The sequence below is a fragment of the Bos javanicus genome, chromosome 11, assembly GCF_032452875.1.
Source record: "Bos javanicus breed banteng chromosome 11, ARS-OSU_banteng_1.0, whole genome shotgun sequence".
NCBI classification, from domain to species: Eukaryota; Metazoa; Chordata; class Mammalia; order Artiodactyla; family Bovidae; genus Bos; species Bos javanicus.
The window spans coordinates 2,883,042-2,903,958 of record NC_083878.1 but is presented as its reverse complement, the minus strand read 5'-3'; the positions used below and the strand labels follow the sequence as shown (position 1 = coordinate 2,903,958).

Sequence of the window (20,917 nt, the reverse complement as noted above, 5' to 3'; positions counted from 1 at the left end):
GTCTCTTGAACTGGCAGGTGTATTCTTTACTGCTGAGCCACCTGGGAAGCCCAGGAAGCTGTTACCTCCTTGCTTTAGTCTCAAGGCAAAGCTCAAAGCCGCAGGCTTGCAATGACTCTCTGCACCTGTCTCTAAGTGTGCAGAGCATATCCATGATTCTCACTGGTGAGTGAAGTTATGTCAGCTCCTGATGCTCAAAGACCGCTTATTCACTGAGAAACTGAGGCACAGGGAAGGGGAACCAGGACCCCAAACTCTGCTTCTCAGGCCGTGACCCAAACCTCTAACACGTGTGTCTCTGCAGGAGCTCTTCCTGGCTTTCCTGGTGCAGCTGGAAACGGTCAAGTCCCTGGATAACAGCACCGCACACCCATTTGTCTGTATCCCTTATCAGCTCCTCAAAATTCTAACACTTCTGGAATGGGGGTAATTCTCAAATCTGACAGGTCATTCATTCCTTCAGTGACTTTTTAATCAAAGTCTTACTATGTACCAAGAACCATTTTAGGGCTTCCCTGGTGGCTCAGCAATAAAGAATCTGCCTGTAATGCAGGGGACATGGGTTCAATCCCTGAGTTGGGAAGATCCCCTGGAGGAGGAAATAGCAACCCACTCCAGTATTCTTGCCTGGGAAATCCCATGGACAGAGGAGCCTGGTGGGCTACAGTCTGTGGAGTCGCAAAAGTCTGACGCAACTGAGGGACTAAACAAGAACCATTTTATGGGCGGGGATATATGGGTGAACAACACTTAGACCTGCCCTTTGGTACAGTGGGAGGAGTCAGACAATAAAAATGTAAACCCGTAAATCACACAGTTGTTAGAAAGTGATAGGAGAAAAAGAAAAATGAGCACAGGGTGGGTCAGGTTAGATTAGGAAGGTCAGGGAGGGACCAGGGGTTGCAGCTTTAAATAAGGGTGGCAGGAAGGCCTCACTGAGAAGATGAAGCAGACACAAGGGAGGGGAGAGTGAGCCACAGAGTCTGGGGGAGAACATTCCGCCTGCGGGAGCAGCCAGCACAAAGGCTCCAGGCTGGGAGTGTCCTCAGGGCCAGCAAGGCCCGCCTGGCTAGTGACAGAGCCACTCACTTGTTGCTCACTCATTGTTTAACAAACGTTTACTGTTCGTTTCTTCGCCAGGCAAATGAGTGGAGAAAGTGCTGGTACGCACGATGCCAACCCTCAATGAACTCACAATGCTGGTGGGTGAGGTGGAGATGAAATGACCTTAAAAGAGGGTCACACCCACAGCGGAAAGACTCTGGAGGGATTCAGGGCCCTCATCCAGCCTGGAGGTGACGAAGGGTCCCCAGAACACAGAAAAGCCCCTTGGCTCGACTAGGCAGGGACCCCGGCTCAAATATCTGTGCTGCTGACAGTGCTGTGTTAACCCGACTCATTGGTTTTTCTTAACAACAACAAAAAAGAAGCAGCCTGGAACCTCCCTGGCAGTTCAGGGGCTAAGACTTCAGGTTCCCAATGCAGAGACCTGGGTTTGATCCCTGGTCAGGGAACTAGATCCCACATGCTGCAATTAAAGATTTCACAGGTAGAAATTAGAAAGATTCCATGTGCCACAACTGAGACCCAGAACAACCAAATAAATATTTTTAAAAATGAAATAAAAAAGAAGCCTTCTAAATACCAGATTTGTAAAGAAAAGGCTGTAAGTTGCAGGTGTACACTGAGCATTTGCCATGTCCAAGAGGGCCTTAGATGCCCGAGGAGAAGATGTGTGAGAGATCACACTCTGGGGAGCCCAGCACAGCCATGAGTTAAAACTAGGAACCAAGAAATGATGGTGTGATGCCCAGGGCCCAACAACGCAGGACGCAAACTGTGCCTGTGCGCCCACAGAACCACCAGCAGCCCCACCAGGCGTCAGCCTCAGGCTACAGGCTTGATAAGGAGGGTCCAGGGGACTAAAGTGTGTATCTGCAGAGCCCCACTCAACACAGCTCTGCCCTCAGAGATGCTAGCTCTGTTTTCCCAGCTTCAGGAAGTGGTGGTACTTTTTAAATTAAAAAAAAAGATGAGCCCAAAGATGGCCCTGCCAGGATTCAGGAAGCTCCCACCCTGCTGATCAGGGGCCGAGACGCCTGACCATGCCAGTCCATACGGGTTGGATCCAGATCCGGGCTGGACGACGCAAACGTGCTTGTCGGGTGTGTCACCGGCAAGTCCCAAAGACCATAGAGGTGGTTAAGGAGGAAGCCGCCCTGGTGAGTCCTAGCCCTGCTCCTGACCAAGCAACACAGGAAAAGCCCTCCGGGCCTAGAGGCTGCAGGGTGGGGGTGGAGCTCAAATCCCCCCTGCTCTTCTGTTTGGACTTGATACCTGGGTTCCCCCATTCCTGGGTCTGCCCACACTGAAGCTCCCCCGGGGCTGTGCCATTACCAGCCCCTCTGCAGACCACCTTACAGGCTGTCTCCCACTCAAGCTTATATAACTGGAGTTCTCCTCAGATCTGATGCTGAGAGTCAGTCTGTCAAACTGAAAAAGGGAAGGTACCCAGTCCCCACCCTGGCTCTAACCCCAGCATCCCTGCCAGGCCAGCTCCTCCCTATCCTACTCTGTCACCCACTGATCCAGCCAGTTGAGGCTCTCCAGAAATGAGCAACAACGGGCTGAGGTCTTGCCTCAGCCAGCAGGAGTCCCATGTGTGGGGAGTGAAGCAGAGTTCTGGCATTTAGGTGACCTCCCCCATTCCTTTATAAAGAGCTCCCCTTTTGGTCTCCTCACCGCCTTTGGCCGAGGAGGGTTTTGCTCCATAATTGGCTTGTTTACTGTCACTTGGAGTGGCAGAAGCAGGAGGAAAGTTTTGCTAGAAGTAAGGAAAGGGGTGTGTGCTCTGAGCGCTGAAGCTGCCGAGTAAACCCTCCAAGTGTCTAACTACCGAGAGCACGTGTGAGAAAAAAAACACCAGGCCGACTGAAGATGCCCAGCAGACCACAGGAGGAACGCTTATGTGCGGCGCCTGGGAAAAATAGAATAACCAAAGCTTAATCTGCTCGCTTCTGCTGAACAGTCAAAAGCATTACCTGGCATTGCTCTCGGCAGGGAGCCAGCGAGTGCCCTCCCAACTTGGCTTCCGGGGGCCAGGCACTCCGGTGACACTGTTCTCGCTTGGCTCCAGAACCTTCCAGAGCTCCGAGAGCCCAGCAGACGGACTGCCCTGACTTTCAGGCTCTTCCCAAGGCCCTGGGTGTCTCGGTCTCTCCCCTACTGACCACTGATCAGCAGAGCCTGTACCCACAGGAATGGAACCACCTGCTGAACCAGAAGCACATTCTCTGCTGCCCAACTCAGCTTCTCTGCTCAAGGGGTACCCTCTGCCTCAAGGACCAAGTCTCCCCAGCTTTCAAGGATCTCCCCAAATGTTCCCTCTGCTGTGAAGGTTTTCCGGGTTCCCCAGCCCCTTCCGCACCCGACCCCAATAGGACCTGCTGGCTCCAGTACCATGCCCTACTCTCCATGCCCCGGTGCTGGCCTCTTTGAAGGCATTAGCCTTACTCCATCCTGCTCCCACGCGGGCAAGTATGTCTTGCCCTGCTTGGATCCACCTGGGGCACAAAGCACGGTTCCTGGCAGATGCTTAAGAGCTATTTCTGCTGGCCTGAGTGCCCATCTCTGCAGAGGCATAGGGAGTGCTGGGCAAATGGACAGAGTCACACGAATGGAATGCTAAGATCAGCAGACACAAAACAGGTCAGGATATGCGAGGTGCCGCATAGAGGGATGCGGGAGCCACATCCTGGGGCCTTACCCTTCTTGAACTCCTCCAGCATGGCATCCAGCTTGGTGTCGTGGAAGACGAAGTGCACTGGGTGGTTGTAGAAGCGGGTGATGGTCTTGAGCGGGGTGCAGTCATCGGGATCCACGAAGGCCAAGTCCTTGACATAGAGGATATCGACGATGTTGGACTGCTCGTCTTCAAACACTGGGATGCGGGTGTAGCCGCTCTCCATAATCTCCGACATGGTGTTGAAGTCCAGGATGGCATCGCTGCGGATCATGAAGCAGTCCTGCAGCTGGGTCATGATATCCTCCACCGTCTTGGTCCGCAGTTCCAGGGCCCCCTGGATCATGTTCAGCTCCTCTTTCACGAGGTCATTGTACGGCTCGGTCACCTTCAACATCTCCATCAGCTTCTCCCGATTGTAAACGGTGCGGATCTCCTGACCCAGGAAGAAGTCCAGGAGCTTGCTGATGGGGTAACTGAGGGGGAAGGTGATCAGCATAAAGAATTTGGTGAGGATGATCGTGTTGGCACCCACGGCCAGCCCGTGCCGGGAGCACAGGGCCTGAGGCACGATCTCCCCGAAGATGACAATGCCAATGGTGGAGGAGGCCACGGCCACCAGGCCGGACCCGATGAGGTTGTCTAGAAGGATGGTGAGGGAGGTGTTGACCAGCACATTCCCCAGCAGCAGGGAGCAGAGCAAGTAGTTGCCCTTGCGACGGATGGGCTCGATCTTGCGGGCATAGCGCCGCTCCTTCTGAGTGCCACAGTTCTGCACGATGCGCAGCTCCATGGGGTCCAGGGCCATCAGCCCCAGATTGAGGCCAGAAAATATGCCTGACAGCACCAGCAGCACCATAATGATGAGGACGTGCAGCCAGAGGGGCAGGAGCCTCCCAGCCTCCTCCTTCATGAGGAGCAGCGAATCCTTGTCCGTCCACCTCTGCCAGGGCCCGTCCACGCCCGCCCGGGTGCACAGCGCATAGAGTTTCATGTTCTCACTCCTCCGGAGGAACTTAGTGAGCACCACCAGCATCCCCGACGTGTCCCCGCGGCTCACGTTGACCAGCTTCTGGACGACCAGGTCCTTGGTGAGCTCGGGGCAGTCAGTGGAGTTGTGGAAGGTCTCGGCGTTGTCCACCTCAGTGAAGGAGATCAGGTTGCTGGAGAAAGAGTCCAGCCCCTGGCCGTACAGCCTCAGGTTCACCGTGCTGCCCTCGGACACGTAGATGATGCCATCTGTGTTTATCCCACACGATTTGTTGCAGCTCGCCAGCCTCATGCCCAGGATCGCGCTCCGCTGGGGGTCGCCCTGGCCGCGGACCCCCGGCGCCCACAGCAGCACCAGCAGCACCAGCGCCGCCAGGAGGAGGCGCCCTCGGGCCGGCCCACTGCCCGGGCGCCCGCCCCCGCCCACCGGCGCCATGTTGCTCCGGCTCGGCCGCCGCCGCTCCGCGCGCCCCGCCGCGCAGCCCCGCTCGCGCCGCCGCTCCTGCCGCTCCGCCGCCGCCGAGCCAACTGTCCCGGCCGCGGCCCTGACGTCAGGTCAGCGCCCCATCTGCCCCGCCCCGCGACCCACGCCTCTCATTTGCATGGGAGGCTCCGCCCCGTGGCGCGCGGCTCGGGCGCCCTCCCTTAAGGAAGTCCGGCATTTAAGGTGGCGTGGCGCGAGAGCGCGGGAGCAGCGGCAGGCTCTCCGCCCCGCCCTCCTCCTCGCAAGCTTTTCCGCCCTCTTGGCGGGTCCTGCTGTCCTCCGCGCCGACCTGCTCTGCCTATCGCACTGTTCCCCTTCCGCAGCCTATCCTGGCCTCGCTTGCTGGGCTCCTTCCCCTTCCCCAAAAAAGCTGCAACGGAGGCGGTGACTCCTCTGTAAGAACCTCCGAAGCAGCACCACGTGGTGCTCGGGCCAGAAAATTGCTTTTCCTGCTTTAAGAAAAGAAAAGGAGAATCCGAGAGCAGAGGCCTGAGGGAGGTCTTCAAGTCCACAGACATTGTTCTGACCTCTGCACTGCTGGGGCTTTTGCCCACCTTGTCCAGAGGCTAGAAGGTGATCCCCCAGGACCAGGCCAGAGATCTCTCGGGCCAGTGGAGGGGAAATCTGGGGGACCAGATGCAGGGAATGCAGATGGAAGGAGCATGGTCTGTCATTTTCCTTTAGGACACAAATACTGAGCGCTCCCATGCCGGGCGCTTGTTCCAGACTCAAACAATATAGCAGTGAATGAGCCAAAGATCCTGCCCCCTGGAGTTGGCAGTCTAGGATAGGAAATGGGCAATCAACAAGCACATACAAGGACTTCCCTGTTGGCCCAGTGGTTGAGAATTTGCCTGCCTGAGAAGGCCCTGTGCCGCAATGAAGACTCAATTCAGCCAAAAAAAAATTTTAATACATAATATTTTTTAATCCTCGCAAACAACCCTAAATATTTCCATATTACAGATGAAGAAATTGTGTCTGGGCACAAATCAGGGCCCATCTAGACTATTATCTTTAGAGCAGGCTTGTGTGACTTCAGTAAGACAAGTTGGAATGTCTCTCAGCCCCAGCTTCCTCACCTGTAAAATGGGGGTAAGAATGATAACACAGGGACTTCTCTGGTGGTCCAGTTGGTTAAGAGTCCACCTTCCAATACAGGGAATGTGGGTTCGATCCCTGGTCCAGGGACAAAGATCTCACATGCCGCAGGGCACCTAAGCCCGCAAAGCAACCAGAGAAGCCGGGTGCACTGCAGGGAACAGAGACCTGACGCAGCCAAATCGATAAATAAAAAGCAAAAGATGCTAACAGAGCACCGCTTCACTAAGCTTGTAGGAACAGCTGCCCTAGGCGTGGAACAGGACAGGACAACTCTGAATGCTCTTTGACTATGTAGCTGTTATTGTTATTGTTGTTGTTATTGTCTGCCCTTCCGGGACCAAACTCCTAACCCTAGATTGTGGTGACTGACCAGCTGGGACAGCTGCGTGTGGAAACGAGCTGAGAGGCACGGCGCCAGGCCTAACCCTGAAATGACTGCTTCCTGGCCAGCCCTCCTCAGTGTCAGTCAGCAACTATGAATTGAGTGCCAAGCACTCAGGGTGTGGGGGGAAGACCAACCGCAGCTGCCGCTCCTGTTAGGGGGGAAGGAGAAAGACAGACAAACATCCTTATAATAATCACAGAGGCGTGCTGATGAGAGGATCAGGTACCAGGTTGAGCACTGTGTCTTGAAGCAAGGATTTTGCTGGCCCTGGAGACACAGAAATCCGTTTCACTGTCTCTCTGCACAAACACTGGTGTTTATTTTTATAATGGTGTACTGTTTGCCAGTAAAAGCAACAATCAATAGCAGCCGGAAAGAGACTAAACAGAGAGGAACAATCATATAGTGTTTAGGAAGGTAGCAGAAGGCTGACTCAAATAAGCCCTGTTAGCAGGGGTAGTGAGTGTGGCATCCCAGGCCAGCCTAAAGCAATCCTTTGCAGGGAGGTCCCTCACTTCATATTTCACAGGGAGCGCCCAGCTTGCCAGTTATTCAGAAAACAGGACCCTCAGGTGGGCACTGGCCAACACAGAACACAAGCAGAACCTTTGACCAGCTGTTTCCACCTACCTCCTCCAACCAGCATGTGCCATTGCCTGGGAACAAGTGCAGTCTCAAGGGATCTTCTGCCCTCATATCTTTCCAGCCAGTTTTAGGACCAGCACCTTCCCCCAGGGTCCTCAGAGACTCCCATCCTATTATCAACCAATTGGCTGTATTTATTTTGCCCTTTTCAGATGTCTGTACTCAGAAGCGTTCTATGCATGGACTGAGCCCAATGACAGAAACCAGCAAAGAGAAGGAAGAACAAACAGAAGCTTTCGAGATACTTAGGTTAAAAATGGAAGGGGTGGGTCTTCCTTGGTGGCTTAGTGGTAAAGAATCCACCTGTTAATACGGGAGGTGCTGCTTCGATCCCTGGGTCACGAAGAGCCCCTGGAGAAGGCAATGGCAACCCACTCCAGTATTCTTGCCTGAGAAATCCTTTCATGGACAGAGGAGCCTGGCAGGCTACAGTCCATGGGGTCGCAAAAGAGTCAGACGTGACTTAGCGACTAAACCAGCACAGTTCATTTAATTATACCCATCCATGCTCTTATTCACACCAGTGATTAAGTGAATACAGCTGATCCAATGAAGTCAAGAAATGAAATTCCCCTTTCTGTGCTACCCCAGCAGGGGTCCATACAGCCTTGCTCTGGGTTCCCAGTGTAACTTAAAGGGAAACTTTTGCAATATCCAAAATCCTTGATGTCCTGCAAATGAAGGAAGAGAAGGAATCTGTTATTAAATAGTTTATACGGTCTTAGAGAGAGAGAAAGAAGAAAGACAGAATAAAGAAATTCCTCTTCACCCTCCCAAGGCCTTCAACCTGCAGGGAAGACAAGACTCGTTGTTGTACAGTCACTAAGTTGTGTCCAACTGCGACCCCGTGGACTGCAGCACACCAGGCTTCCCTGTCCTTCACCATCTCCCAGAGTTTGCTCAAACTCATGACCATTAAGTTGATGATGCCATCCAACCATCTCACCCTCTGTCGCCCTCTTCTCCTCCTGCCTTCAGTCTTTCCCAGCATCAGCATCTTTTGCAATAATTCAGTTCTTCGAATCAGGTGGCCAAAGTATTGGATCTTCAGCTTTATCATCTGTCCTTCTAATGAATATTCAAGGTTGATTTCCTTTAGAATTGATTGGTTTCATCTCCTTGCTGTCTGAGGGACTCCCAAGAAAAAGTCAAATGCAATATAACCCAGAAAATGTCAGAAGAGGTATTTGAAGCCCAGACTGGAGTCCATGTTCATTCTCTGCCTGGCTTGGGTCCCTGGTTAAGGCATTTAACTTTGCCTCATCTGCAGAGTTCCCGCAGCATGGTGAGGACCATGTGGAGATGGAGGTGTTTTAATGTACAGAGCAGGAGGCCTGGGCCATGTCTGGCTCCTGTGAACCGGCTGTGAGAATGGCAGAGGGACCTGCAAATGAGAATCCTCCTCCTTTGGGGGGCAGACCTGTTCCTCTACCTGGGGCAGAAGACTTTACTCACCTGAGTTTCCTCCATTTGCAAGAAAGGAGTTTAGAGAGGATCCTTCTCTGAGGGGTCCTGATACCTGACCCCCGCAAGCCTCCCAAAGCACTCCATTCTTTATTAATTTATTATTATTATTATTTGTTTGACTGAGCCGGGTCTTAGTTGTGGCATTCGGGATCTTAATTAATTAATCTTAATAGTGGCATGCAGAATCTAGTTCCCAGACCAGGAATCAAACCTGGGCTCCCTGCATTGGGATCGGGGCATCTTAGCCGCTGGACTGCCAGGGAAGTCCCCCTAAGCACTCTATTCTTGACATGGACCTGAAGAGTTCTTTCCCGGCCCTATGGCAGCATGTCTACAGCTCCTGTGTGTGTGATTTTTTTTTAATATATATTTTTTTCTTAATATATATATATTTTATTGAAGTACAGTTAACTTACAATGTTTCAGGTACACAACAAGGTGACTTGGATATATATATACACATATATTATTTTCAGACTATTTTCCATTAGGTTATCACAAGATATTGCCTATAGTTCCCTGTGCTATATAGTAAACTTTTGTTCTTGTTGCATATCTGTTTTTTAAATTAGAAATCTAGCATTCTATTCATACTAAGTCAAATAAGTAGAATCAAAATGCCATTAATATTTTAGGCAAAAGTACATAAGTTTTCTAATATATATATATATTATACATAGTATTTATATGTACTTGCATGCCAGGTGCTTCAGTTGTGTCTGACTCTTTGCAACCCCATGGACTGTAGCCTGCAAGGCTTATCTGTCCATGGAATTCTCCAGGCAAGAATACTTGAATACAAGAATGGGTTGCCATGCCCTCCTCCAGCGGATCTTCCTGACCTAGGGGTTGAACCAAAGTCTCTTATGTCTCCAGCACTGGCAGGCAGGTTCTTTACCACTAGTGCCACCTGGGAAGCCCTTACTATTTATATTATAGGTATACATAAGTTTTGGAGAAGGAAATGGCAACCCACTCCAGTGTTCTTGCCTGGAGAATCCCAGGGACGAGGGAGCCTGGTGGGCTGCCGTCTACAGGGTCGCACAGAGTCGGACACGACTGAAGCGACTTAGCAGCAGCATACAAAAGTTTCTCTACTACACTTGATAAAGGTTTGAAAAAGAACATCAAAAAAAAGAAGAGATGGAGAAATTGAAAAACATAAACTAAATGAAACAGGAGCACTAGCATGCCTACAGCTCCCGCGGTTGAGTCCACTCCTTTCTGGTCCTGTGCAGGGAGACAACCTTAAAGGTTTACTGCCCTTTCTATACCTAGCATTGTGCTGACACTGAGGATCCTTGATGAACGAGGTCTTGAATCCGTGACCTGGGGTCTCCTGCCCCTACTCCCTAGGCTGGGATCCTCCCAGGCTGGTTTCTTAGCCCTTTTCAACCTCTGGGTCTACACAATGGGGAGCTGCGGGCAGAACAGCTGCCCGTCTGCTGGTGGAACTCAGAGCCTGAGGCCTGCCGCAGCCCCCACACTGGACAGAGTCCTCAGGGATGCTGTGGGCCTGGGGTATGAGAGCCTGGATAGAAGCAGAGTGAGACACAGGCCATCCTCAATACATGCTGTGAGGACTTCCCTAGTGGTCCAGTGGTTAAGGATCTGCCTTCTAATGCAAGGGACGCAGGTTTGATTCCTGGTTGGGGAACTAAGATCCAACATGCCACAGAGCAACTAAGCTCTCACACCACAACTATAGAGAAGCCTGCACACTACAACAAAGATTCTGCATGTTGCAGCTAAGACCCAATATGGCCAAAAATAAATAAATTAACATTTTAAAAAATACATGCTGTGGCCTGTTCACCACTGTCTCCAAGTCTACAGTAACTCTGAGCATTGCAAGATAGATCTGTGCTATTTAACTGTTTCAGAAGGGAAGGGGCAGTTGTCCCTCCTCTGAGGGATGAAGCAAGCATGGAGTTAGCTGGATGCTGCTCTTTTCTGGGGGGAGGCACGGCTAGGGGCATGTGGAATCTTAGTTCCCTGACCAGGGATTGAACCCATGCTCCCCGGCACTGGAAGCACGGAATCCTAACCACTGGACTGCCCCGGAAGTCCCTGGATGCTGCCTTGACTCGCATCCCAACTCAGGTCATCCCAGGGAGTGGGGACATGGGGACCCCATGTGTGAGAAAGACTCTTCATGGAGCCAGAGAAGTGGATGAAAACATCAGGTCAGCGGATCCAGGCCCATAAAAGGATGTGCCTGACAGGCAGTCAAATGCCAGAGTGGCAAGAGGGAGGAGCGTTTGTATGCATTGGGTAAGCTTCCTATTGCCATAGGACAGGTTGTTCTCCTTTGGGACAGGCCCACGGGAGGTAGGATGCCCCACTATGGGGATTCAGGCAGAGCTCTGGAGGCCCAATTCGCGGGTTGGCTTGTCCACAGATTGCTTGCATGACCTAGGACTCTGGGACATCCTTGAGTGCCTAGTGAGAGGAAGTCTGGCCCATGGTGAGAGCGCAATACCTGATCAGTAACCATGACGACAATGGGAAAGAGGTAGCCAGGATTTTCAGAGGACATGCAGATGTCCTTAGCTCCCCTATGTCTCCCCATCCAACTCCAGCCAGTCTTCTTGTCCTTTCCCTTCCCTTTCCTGCAGAGGGAGAAAATCAGTTGAGGATGAGCGGAAGATCACTGAGGCCTGAACAAGACCACATGGGGCCCCTGTGGGCCTCCGTGGGAAAGGAAGCAGGGAGGCTGGTGGAGTGTAAGTGCAGGGAGCGTCACCCAAAGGGCTCAGGCTGGTGGGAGGGAGAGAAGGCTTTCAATTGGGATCCTGATCAGATAGACCTAACACCGTGCAAGCTCAGGCTTGGGGAGCCCCTGCTAACCCAGGGTCCCCTTGAGAACCTCAGGCAGCGCTGTGTGTGAGGGTGGCCCTCAGGCCCAGGCCTCTGCCCCCATCCCTCTCCCCTGCTTCCCTCCCCCTCAGAAGTACTGGGACACCTTCTGTCCACAGGACTGGCAACCCTAGCAAGCTTTCCCTTCTGCCTCCCAAAACACTAAGACTGCCCCCCTTTTGTTGATGTGGATCATTTTTTTAAAGTCTTTATTCGATTTGTTACACTATTTCTTCTGTTTTATGCTTTTTTGGCAGAGAGCCATGTGGGATCTCAGCCCCCAGACCAGGGGTTGAACCCACCCCCCCACCCACCCCCGCACTGGAAGGGGAAGTCTTAACCACTGGACTACCAGTCCCAAGACCCTTTACTATTTTAACAAAGTAATGGAGAAGGCAATGGCACCCTACTCCAGTACTCTTGCCTGGAGAATCCCATGGACCGGGGAGCCTGGAGGGCTGCAGTCCATGGGGTCGCTGAGGGTCGGACATGACTGAGTGACTTCACTTTCACTTTTCACTTTCATGCATTGGAGAAGGAAATGGCAACCCACTCCAGCGTTCTTGCCTGGAGGATCCCAGGAACGGCGGAGCCTGGTGGGCTGCTGTCTATGGGGTCGCACAGAGTCGGACACGACTGAAGTGACTTAGCAGCAGCAATGGCTCATCACTAGAGAAAAACTAGGAAGAGCAAGATAACAAACCCTGAGTATTTACAGACTTAAGAGCGGTTTTCAGAGTCATTGTCCCTAGTCTCTGACTCTTTCTTGGAGGGAATGTCATGGGCTTTGAACCTCACCAGCTGGTAAACTGGTGCAAAGTGCTTGGCCTCTTACGGCATTGGTTTCTCCACTTTAAAGATGAAGATCATAATAACATTTTACTGATTTCCAATAACTCTTTTGTAGACTGAAGACCTGCTTAAACTGATGATAATAATGATCAAAATGTTGACCATGATGTCTATCCAGAATAAGAATTCATATAGCTAAAAGAGGAAAATTTTTAAAAAAAGATGAACAAGAAACTTTTCTTGATATATTAAAAGGACCAAATAGGTCCAAGTTTGAAAGTTTTGCTCTGGAAACTTCCCTTGTGGTCCAGTGGCTGAGACTGAGCTCCCAATTCAGGGGGCCTTGAGTTTGATCCCTGATCAAGGAACTAGGTCCCACACTCCGTAACTAAAGATCCTGCATGAAGATCCCATACAGCCAAATAAATAAATGAAAAAAAAATTTTTTTAAGCGCTGCTCTGTAAACCTTGGTTTCTTTCCCTTTACCCAGGCTAGGACTTTCATATTACTGTACCCTTCATTCATTTCTCCATTTGTGTATTTTTTATATTTTTACTAGGCTTATAAAATGACTGAGTTATATATGTTCATTGAAATAAATTCAAATAGCACAGGGAGTATAAAGTAAAACATGAAAGTCCCCCTCACCCCCTTTCCACTGCCCAGGGGCTGTCTTTCTGCAAAGTATTCCGCCACTCTCTGCCCTCTTCATTTTCATCTCTCGCCTACTCTGGACTGGAGATCAGTTCCCACTGGGCTGAGAACACTTCAAGGGCAAAAACTATGTCATAGTCATCTCTGTATCCAGAATATTCAGCATTCCATATGTGTTTGTAGAATGAATTGGATTTTCCTTAAAAAGAGGATGGGAAAAACACCGTTGGGGGAAAAGGATGGGAAATGAGAGGAAAGCATTTAGCCAGTAGCTTTATGTATAAAATTGTAACTGAGAAAACTGTTTCATATTTGCCCCCTTGATATCATTTCTCCTCTACTCTATTTCTTAAAAAAAAAATAAATCTGATCTTGATCCAACTAAATTGATGTCTTGACAGATTCACAACTTGAAAAACACTAGTCTCAGGCACTGCTCCTGAGCAGCCACTGGAATTCCCTTCGGGAGTGCCTATGAGGAGGGTGAGAGTTAGAAGACTCTCTTTGTAAATGGCCCTCACACCCACAGTGCGTGCCATAATCCACACGTGGCAATAAATCAGCCCAGCAGATCAGTGAGCCAAGTTCCTGATTCCCGAATCTTATTGGCTCCCAGCCTGACCCAGAAAGGAGAGGGCCGTTCAGATATTTATTCCCAAGAGCTCAAACAACTTCCAAGTCACCAAACACCCGTGGGCCTTCGGCAACCGGCTCATCTAGCAGGCCTCAGGGTCTTTATCTTTAACCTGAGGGAACCAGATCAGATACTTAGGTTCTATTCTAATTTAAAGCCTTTGATCTTGGATTCTTCCTGGGTAACCAAGGGAGGAAGGTAAAGGCCAGACCAGCAAGATTAGAGGTAGTAGTGGGCCTCTGTTCTGGTCTGCTCAGCTTCCTTCCCCTTCTCCTGGAAATGGCACCTCCCTTTTTCTCCAGGGCTTTCCTGATAGCTCAGAGGGTAAAGAATATGTCCGCAATGTAGAAGGCCAGGCTTCCTGATCCCTGGGTCAGGAAGATCCCCTGGAGAAGGGAATGACTACCCACTCCAGTGTTCTTGCCTGGAGAATTCCATGGACAGAGGACCCTGGCAGGCTATAGTCCATGGGGTCACAAAGAGTCAGACACAACTGAGCAACTAACACTTTTATACTTTTCCTCTGGGAACCTGCCCCACCAGCATTTTCATGGTTTCTAGTGGAGGTGGGCAACTGACCAGGCCTGAACGAAAGTACCCTAGGCCAAACAGTTGACCTAGGGTGGGCAGGACACCAGGAAGGGCCAACTAGGAGTCTGGCCTAGGTTTTTATATATAGCAGAAAAACGAAAGTGTTAGCCACTCAGTCGTGTCCAACTCTGTGGGGTCCCATGGATTGTAGCCTCCAGGCTCCTCTATCCATGGAATTCTCCAGGCAAGAATACTGGAGTGGGTTGCCATGCCCTCCTCCAGGGGATCTTCCCCAACCAGGGATTGAAACCCAGGTCTCCTGAATTGGCAGGCGGATTCTTTACTGCTAAGCCACCAGTGAAGCCTAGGAGGAAACTGCTATTGCAATTCAAATGTGAAGGGACAGGCTATTAACAAAAAAAAGCTCCCATCTAGTGAGTACTAAGTGCCAGGCACTGCCCTTTGAACTCCTTTCCTCATTTAAATATTTATAGCAGTTTCATGAATAGGGTTATTATTATTATTCTCCTTTTACAGATAGAAAAATCAGGTCCCAAAGAGGAAAAATAACTTGCCCAAGGTCCTACAGCTAGGCAAGGTCAACAGAGCCATGTCCCGAAACTGAAACATGTCTACTGCTGATGCTTTCCAAGCTGTCATTTTCACTGAGAAGTGTTGAAACCAAAGGGCATAAGTCTTCATGACAGAAAACAGAAATCTTCATTATAAAACAGACATACATGTGTGCAAAGATGCTTAGTCGTGTCTGACTCTTTGCGACCCTATGGCTGTCGCCCGCCAGGCTCCTCTGTCCATGGGATTCTCCAGGCAAGAAGACTGGAGTGGGTTGCCGTGTCCTCCTCCAGGGGATCTTCCCCACCCAGGGACTGAAGCTGCATCTCTTATATCTCCTGCATTGGCAGGTGAGTTCTTTACCACTAGTACAAGCTGGGAAGCCCAGACATGCATGTGTATGGTTGTGTAAAGAAAGTCTACGTGGAATACAATTTAAAGAAATAGAGCCATATTTTTATAACTGGGCTTCTTGTACATTAATCTTCAGGTTTTGTCCGTTACTGTTTAGTCTAACCTTGACTTCTTGGCTTCCTCCCAGAGCCAACAAACCTCTATATGACTTTGGAAATGGCCATCATCAGACTGACTTAGAACTTCGAACCAGGTTGATTTCCAAAGGCAAAGCACAGCTTCCCTAGACCCCATGGCTCCCAGTCACCCTGAAGAGCCTGCCATTGTTGTGATGGGCTCTGAATTCTCTGTACAGAATGAGAATGTCCAACCTCATCCACCTCCTCCCATGGCTTCTCTCGTAGCTGTAGCTCAGCTGTACCTAAGCACTTCCCCACTCATCCAACTCCTGGAGAGGTCAGGGCTCCTCCATCCATCCATCTTCCACAGGAAGGAGAATGAGGAAAATTATACCCAACAAAGACTTTACTTGGCTGTTTGACCTTCAAAGCTACGTGTTTTAGTTGCTCAGTTGTGTCCAACTCTTTGTGGCCCCATGGACTGTATGTAGCCCACCAGGCTCCTCTCCATGGGATTCTTCAGAAAGGAAAACAGGAGTGGGTTGCCATTCCCTTCTCCAGGGGATCTTCCCAACCCAGGGATCGAACGCTGGTCTTCTGCATTATAGGCAGATTCTTCACCATCTGTGGTACCAGAGAAGTCCTATAAAACTATAGATTATTGTAATTAGAAACCCCAGTGATAAAATTTGCACATTACACAACTTCCACTCTTCACCCCAGATCCCTGAGCAATATCCCCAAATAAGCCAGTGGTTTCCACTTCATTTAGAAAGCAACTCTGACAGAGGTACTTTCTTCCAAAGGGACCAGAACACAGTCCAGAACACTGCGGACAAGCCATAACAAAGCCTTCGAAACAATAGTAATTTCTGTTCTTAAGGCACTCTTTAGAGTCAGCAAGGTGCTTGTGCATCTTTTATGTATTCTTTAGTTTAATGCAGTCAGCAATCCAGTGTGGTAACTTCCATCACACCCAATTTACAGATAATGAATTTGAGGCTCAGTGAGATTATATAATTTGCCCAAGGTCATACAGTGCAGCTGGGTTTCAAAAGGGCAGAGGTTTTCATTCCAACTCAAATATGCCAGGGTTCTCCTCCCTCCCCCACCCCCAGCCTGCAATTCTTTTTTTTTGTTGTTGTTGTTGTTTTTTTTGTTTTTTTTTTTGCAATTCTTGATAACACTTATGTCCCAACTCTGTGACAAACAGGCCTCGGGATGCCTAGAGGCCATCCCTAATCTGTAGGTGTTCTACCACTTCATTGAGTCATTGCAGATCTGAGTTCTGGTCCTTAGGACACTGACTTTTATTAATTCACTGATGAGTTAATAGATTGGGGAGGGTAGGCCACACTAATTACACACATAACTAAGTGGTCAACCCAAATATGAATTTCTTTTTTTAAATTACTGTATTCTTGGCTGTGCTGGATCTTCACTGCTGCTTGCGGACTGTCTTTAGTTGCGCCAAGTTGGGGCTTCTCTTTGATTTTGTGCACAGGCTTCTCATTGTGCTGGCTACTCTCACTGGGAAGCACAGGCTCTAGGCATGTGGGCTTCCATAGTTAGTTGCAGTTCCCGGGCTCTAGAGCACAGGCTCAGTCATTGTGGGGCATAGGCTTAGCTGCTCCTAGGCATATGGGATCTTCCTGGATGAGGGATCAAACTCTTATTCTGCATTAACAGGCAGATTCTTTACCACTGAGCCACCAGAGAAGCTCCCAAATATAAATTTCTTAACTAATATACTAATATTTACAATGTAATAATATACTAATACTAATTTCTTAATATGTGTGTCTATGTTCAATCATGTCCAACTCTTTGTGACCCCATAGACTGTAGTCCATCAGCTTCTTCTGTCCGTGGAATTTTCCAGGTAAGAATACCGGAGCAGGTTGCCATTTCCTCCTCCAGGGGATCTTCCTGACCCAAGGACTCAAACCCACTTCTCTTGTGTCTCCTGCATTGGCAGGTAGATTCTTTCTCACTGTATCAGCTGGGAAGCTCAATTTCTTAATATACTGAGAAATTAAACTGCTAAGAGTCTGTAAAACAATTGTGCTTCAAATAAAAAATTTTTTAAAACTGCTAAAAGGGTTAGAGTGTTCAGTGGGAAATCCTCATGAATATATTAGTAAAATAGACTTGATTTGAATATCTAACACAGGACATTTGGAAATAGCCTCTCCCTTGGACAGAATTGATACACCCTGACATATTTTCATCCCTTGAGTCTTCTTTTTTCTAGATTATAGACTCTTTTCTTTTTAGTTATGACAACATTGTTTTGGATGGGTCACAATGATCTTTACAGATTATAGCTAATCACAGTCTTCATTTTCTGCAGAAATTTAGAAAACACCACACACACACACACACAAATGTGTACCCAGCACGTTTCCTGATCATCTCCAAAGGAGATTTTATAAAGCTTTTTATTATGGCAACTGTCAAACATCTGTAAAGCTAGAAATATCAATAGAGGGAATCCCCATATATTCATAACTCAGTTTCAATATTTATCAATATCCTGCTGCCTTTTTTTTTTTTTCCAATCTATCCTACCCTAGCCCAAACACACACCATATTCCCTCAGGGTATTTTAAAGTAATTCTCCAAGCTAAGCTTCAACAGTACATGAACCAAGAACTTCCATATGGTCAAACTGGATTTAGAAAAGGAACCAGAGATCAAATTGCCAGCATCCACTGGATCATCGAAAAAGCAACAGAATTCCAGAAAACGTCTACTTCTGCTTCATTGACTACACTAAAGCTTTTGACTGTGTGGATCACAACAAACTGTGGAAAATTCTTAAAAAGATGGGAATACCAAACCACCTTATCTGCCTCCTGAGAAACCTGTATGCAAGTCAAGAAGCAACAGTTAGAACTGGACATGGAACCACGTAGTCATAGTAGTAATGGTGTTACTTGCTCGGTCGTGTCTGACTCTTTGCGATTCCACGGACCATAGCCCGCCAGGCTCCTCTGTCCATGGGGTTCTCCAGGCAAGAATACTGGAGTGGACTGCCATTCCTTTCTCCAGAGGATCTTCCTGACCCAGGGATTCAACCAGGGTCTCCCGCACTGCAGGCAGATTCTTTACCATTTGAGCTACAGGGAAGACCCTATGGAACAACAGACTGGTTCTAAATTGGGAAAGGAGTACATTAAGGCTATATATTATCACCCTGCTTATTGAACTCATATGCAGAGTACATCATTCGCAATGCCAGGCTGGATGAAGCACAAGCTGGAATCAAGATTGCTGGGAGAAATATCAATAACCTCAGATATGCAGATGACACCACCCTTTGCTTTCTTGGCAGGAAGCAAAGAAGAATGAAAGAGTCTCTTGATGAAAGTGAAAGAAGAGAGTGAAAAAACTGGCTTAAAACTCAACATTCAGAAAACTAAGATCATGGCATCTGGTCCCATCACTTTATGGCAAATAGATGGGGAAACAATGGAAATAGTGAGAGACTTTATTTGGGGGGCTCCAAAATTACTGCAGATGGTGACTATAGCCATGAAATTAAAAGACACTTGCTCCTTGGAAGAAAAGCTATGACCAACCTAGACAGCATATTAAAAAACAGAGACATTATTTTGCCAATAAAGGCCAGTATAGTCAAAGCTATGGTTTTTCCAGTAGTTTTGTATGGATGTGAGAGTTGGACCATAAAGAAAGAATTGATGCTTTTGAACTGTTGGGTTGGAGAAGACTCTTGAGAGTCCCTTGGATTGCAAGGAGATCAAACCAGTCAATCCTAAAGGAAATCAGTCCTGAATATTCATTGGCAGGACTGATGCTAAAGCTGAAGCTCCAATACTTTGGCCACCTGATGAGAAGAGCCAACTCGTTGGAAAAGACCCTGATGGTGGGAAAGATTGAAGGAAGGGAGAAGGGGACAACAGAGGATGAGATGGTTGGATGGTATCACCAACTCAATGGACATGAGTCTGAGCAAGCTCTGGGAGATGGTGAAGGACAGGGAAGCTTGGTGTGCTGCAGTCCGGGGTTGCAAATAGTCAGACAGAACTGAGCAACTGAACAATAACTGATTCTTATCTCTAAATTCAGGTGCAGTAAGCTGCTTGAAATTTACTCTGTTAACTGAGAACAAATGTCCTCATCTGAAAGTGGAGCAGTGGCTGCCTTGCCCACCACATCAAGTCCTTGTGATGTTAAAATGAGAGACTGGAGAGGGATGTGGGTCTGGAAATTGGCTCGGGGCAGATTCTCTGGGGAGTGATTTTTGAAACCATATCCCTGGGCCCTACCCCAGACTTATGAATCAGGTGTCCGGGAGTGAGTCTCAGGCAACTGTACGTGGCAAAAGCACTCCAGACTATTTAAAATTGTGACTTGTTGGGAAGTCAGAATTTATGCGTTGCCACTGGTTAATGTTTGAGCTTCTGTCCCTTTCTGTCCTCCAGAGTCTGCTGGAAATGTGGGGGGTGGAGCCAGGTCAGATGTAACTACAGGGCTAAAGATGAGCCCAACCTGGATTTCTGAGGGTCAAGGGATGGTCTTGATCCTGGAAGAATAGAAGGCCTGATGTTAAACCTTGCTCTGTGTCCTAGACTTGGGTGAGATTTAAATGGAATATCAAGGTTTAGAACTGAAGGGTCGTACTAACACAATATTGTGAATCAACTATGCTTTAATTTAAAGAAAAAAAAAGAACTGAAGGATGGGAGAGAGGAAAGGATGGGGCCAAGCTTCCACCTGGAGCCTCTTTCTTGGAGTAGGGGAGCATCAGGCTTTCAGGTGCTCCTGAGTGGAGGTACCTGTCTGATTTTGAAGACAGGAAGCTAGGAATTATCCAGAACTCCAGAATGCACAGTTCACTTTGTACATCAATGCCCCCTCCCTGGAGATGTGCAACCCCAGCTCATGATTCCGTGGAGTAAAGAGGAATATTAGACAGCTGAAAGGGTGGTAAAGAATCTGCCTGCCAATGCAGGAGACACAAGAGACGTGGGTTTGATCCCTGAGTTGGGAAGATCCCCTGGAGAAGGAAGTGACAAACTTCTCCAGTATTCTTGCCTGGGTATTCTTGCCTGGGAAATCCCATGAACAGAGGAGCCTGGCAGGCTGCAGTCCATAGGGTCACAAAGAATTGGACGTGACTGAAGTGACTTAGCACGAAAGGTGGTGGTAGGTCAAGACCTGACCCAGCTTTCAGAAGTTGCGTCCGTGTGTGTAGGGCCATGCTGGAGGGGGACATGGCTTTTTCTCTTTCCCTCCACCTCCCCTCCACACCTGGACATGTTGAACTCCGTCTGAACCCTGTAATTCTGGAAAGCAGCTACAGTCAAGAAATGCCTTCCCTGTTTTTGTGTCCCCTCCACACCCCATTTTGAGTTCTGAAAATGACTAACCTTAAAGGAGGTTAGTTACAGAATATTCTGTTATAGAATATTCCAAGATAAGACTCACTTCCACACTTCCTCGCTGACTCAGATAAGATTCTCTCCAGCCCTCATCGTGCCGGCTCCTTGTTTACCTGCCCCTATAAAACCCCAGGTCTCCCTCTTTTCCTGTGATACATTCCTCACTAGTGAGCAT

General features: G+C 48.8%; 1 protein-coding gene and 1 long non-coding RNA gene across 3 annotated transcripts in view; both read right to left on the bottom strand.

Annotated features, from left to right (window-relative positions):
• CNNM4 (cyclin and CBS domain divalent metal cation transport mediator 4) overlaps nucleotides 1–5,268 on the bottom strand; it is a 37,308-nt gene extending 32,040 nt beyond the window's left edge. The window contains exon 1 of one of the 2 annotated variants that reach the window (XM_061431544.1): nucleotides 3,767–5,268. In XM_061431544.1, coding sequence (XP_061287528.1) covers nucleotides 3,767–5,168 — 1,402 coding nt within the window. In that variant the 5' untranslated portion in view covers nucleotides 5,169–5,268. The remainder of the gene's footprint in view (nucleotides 1–3,766) is intronic. The other variant, XM_061431545.1, reaches the window with a different exon arrangement.
• A 2,553-nt stretch (nucleotides 5,269–7,821) lies between these two features.
• The window catches only part of LOC133256697 (uncharacterized), a 20,362-nt gene continuing 7,266 nt past the window's right edge, over nucleotides 7,822–20,917 (bottom strand). The window contains exons 2-3 of the long non-coding RNA XR_009739266.1: nucleotides 11,300–11,429; nucleotides 7,822–8,021 (exon numbers count right to left, since the gene is read on the bottom strand). This is a non-coding gene — a long non-coding RNA (uncharacterized LOC133256697). The remainder of the gene's footprint in view (nucleotides 8,022–11,299; nucleotides 11,430–20,917) is intronic.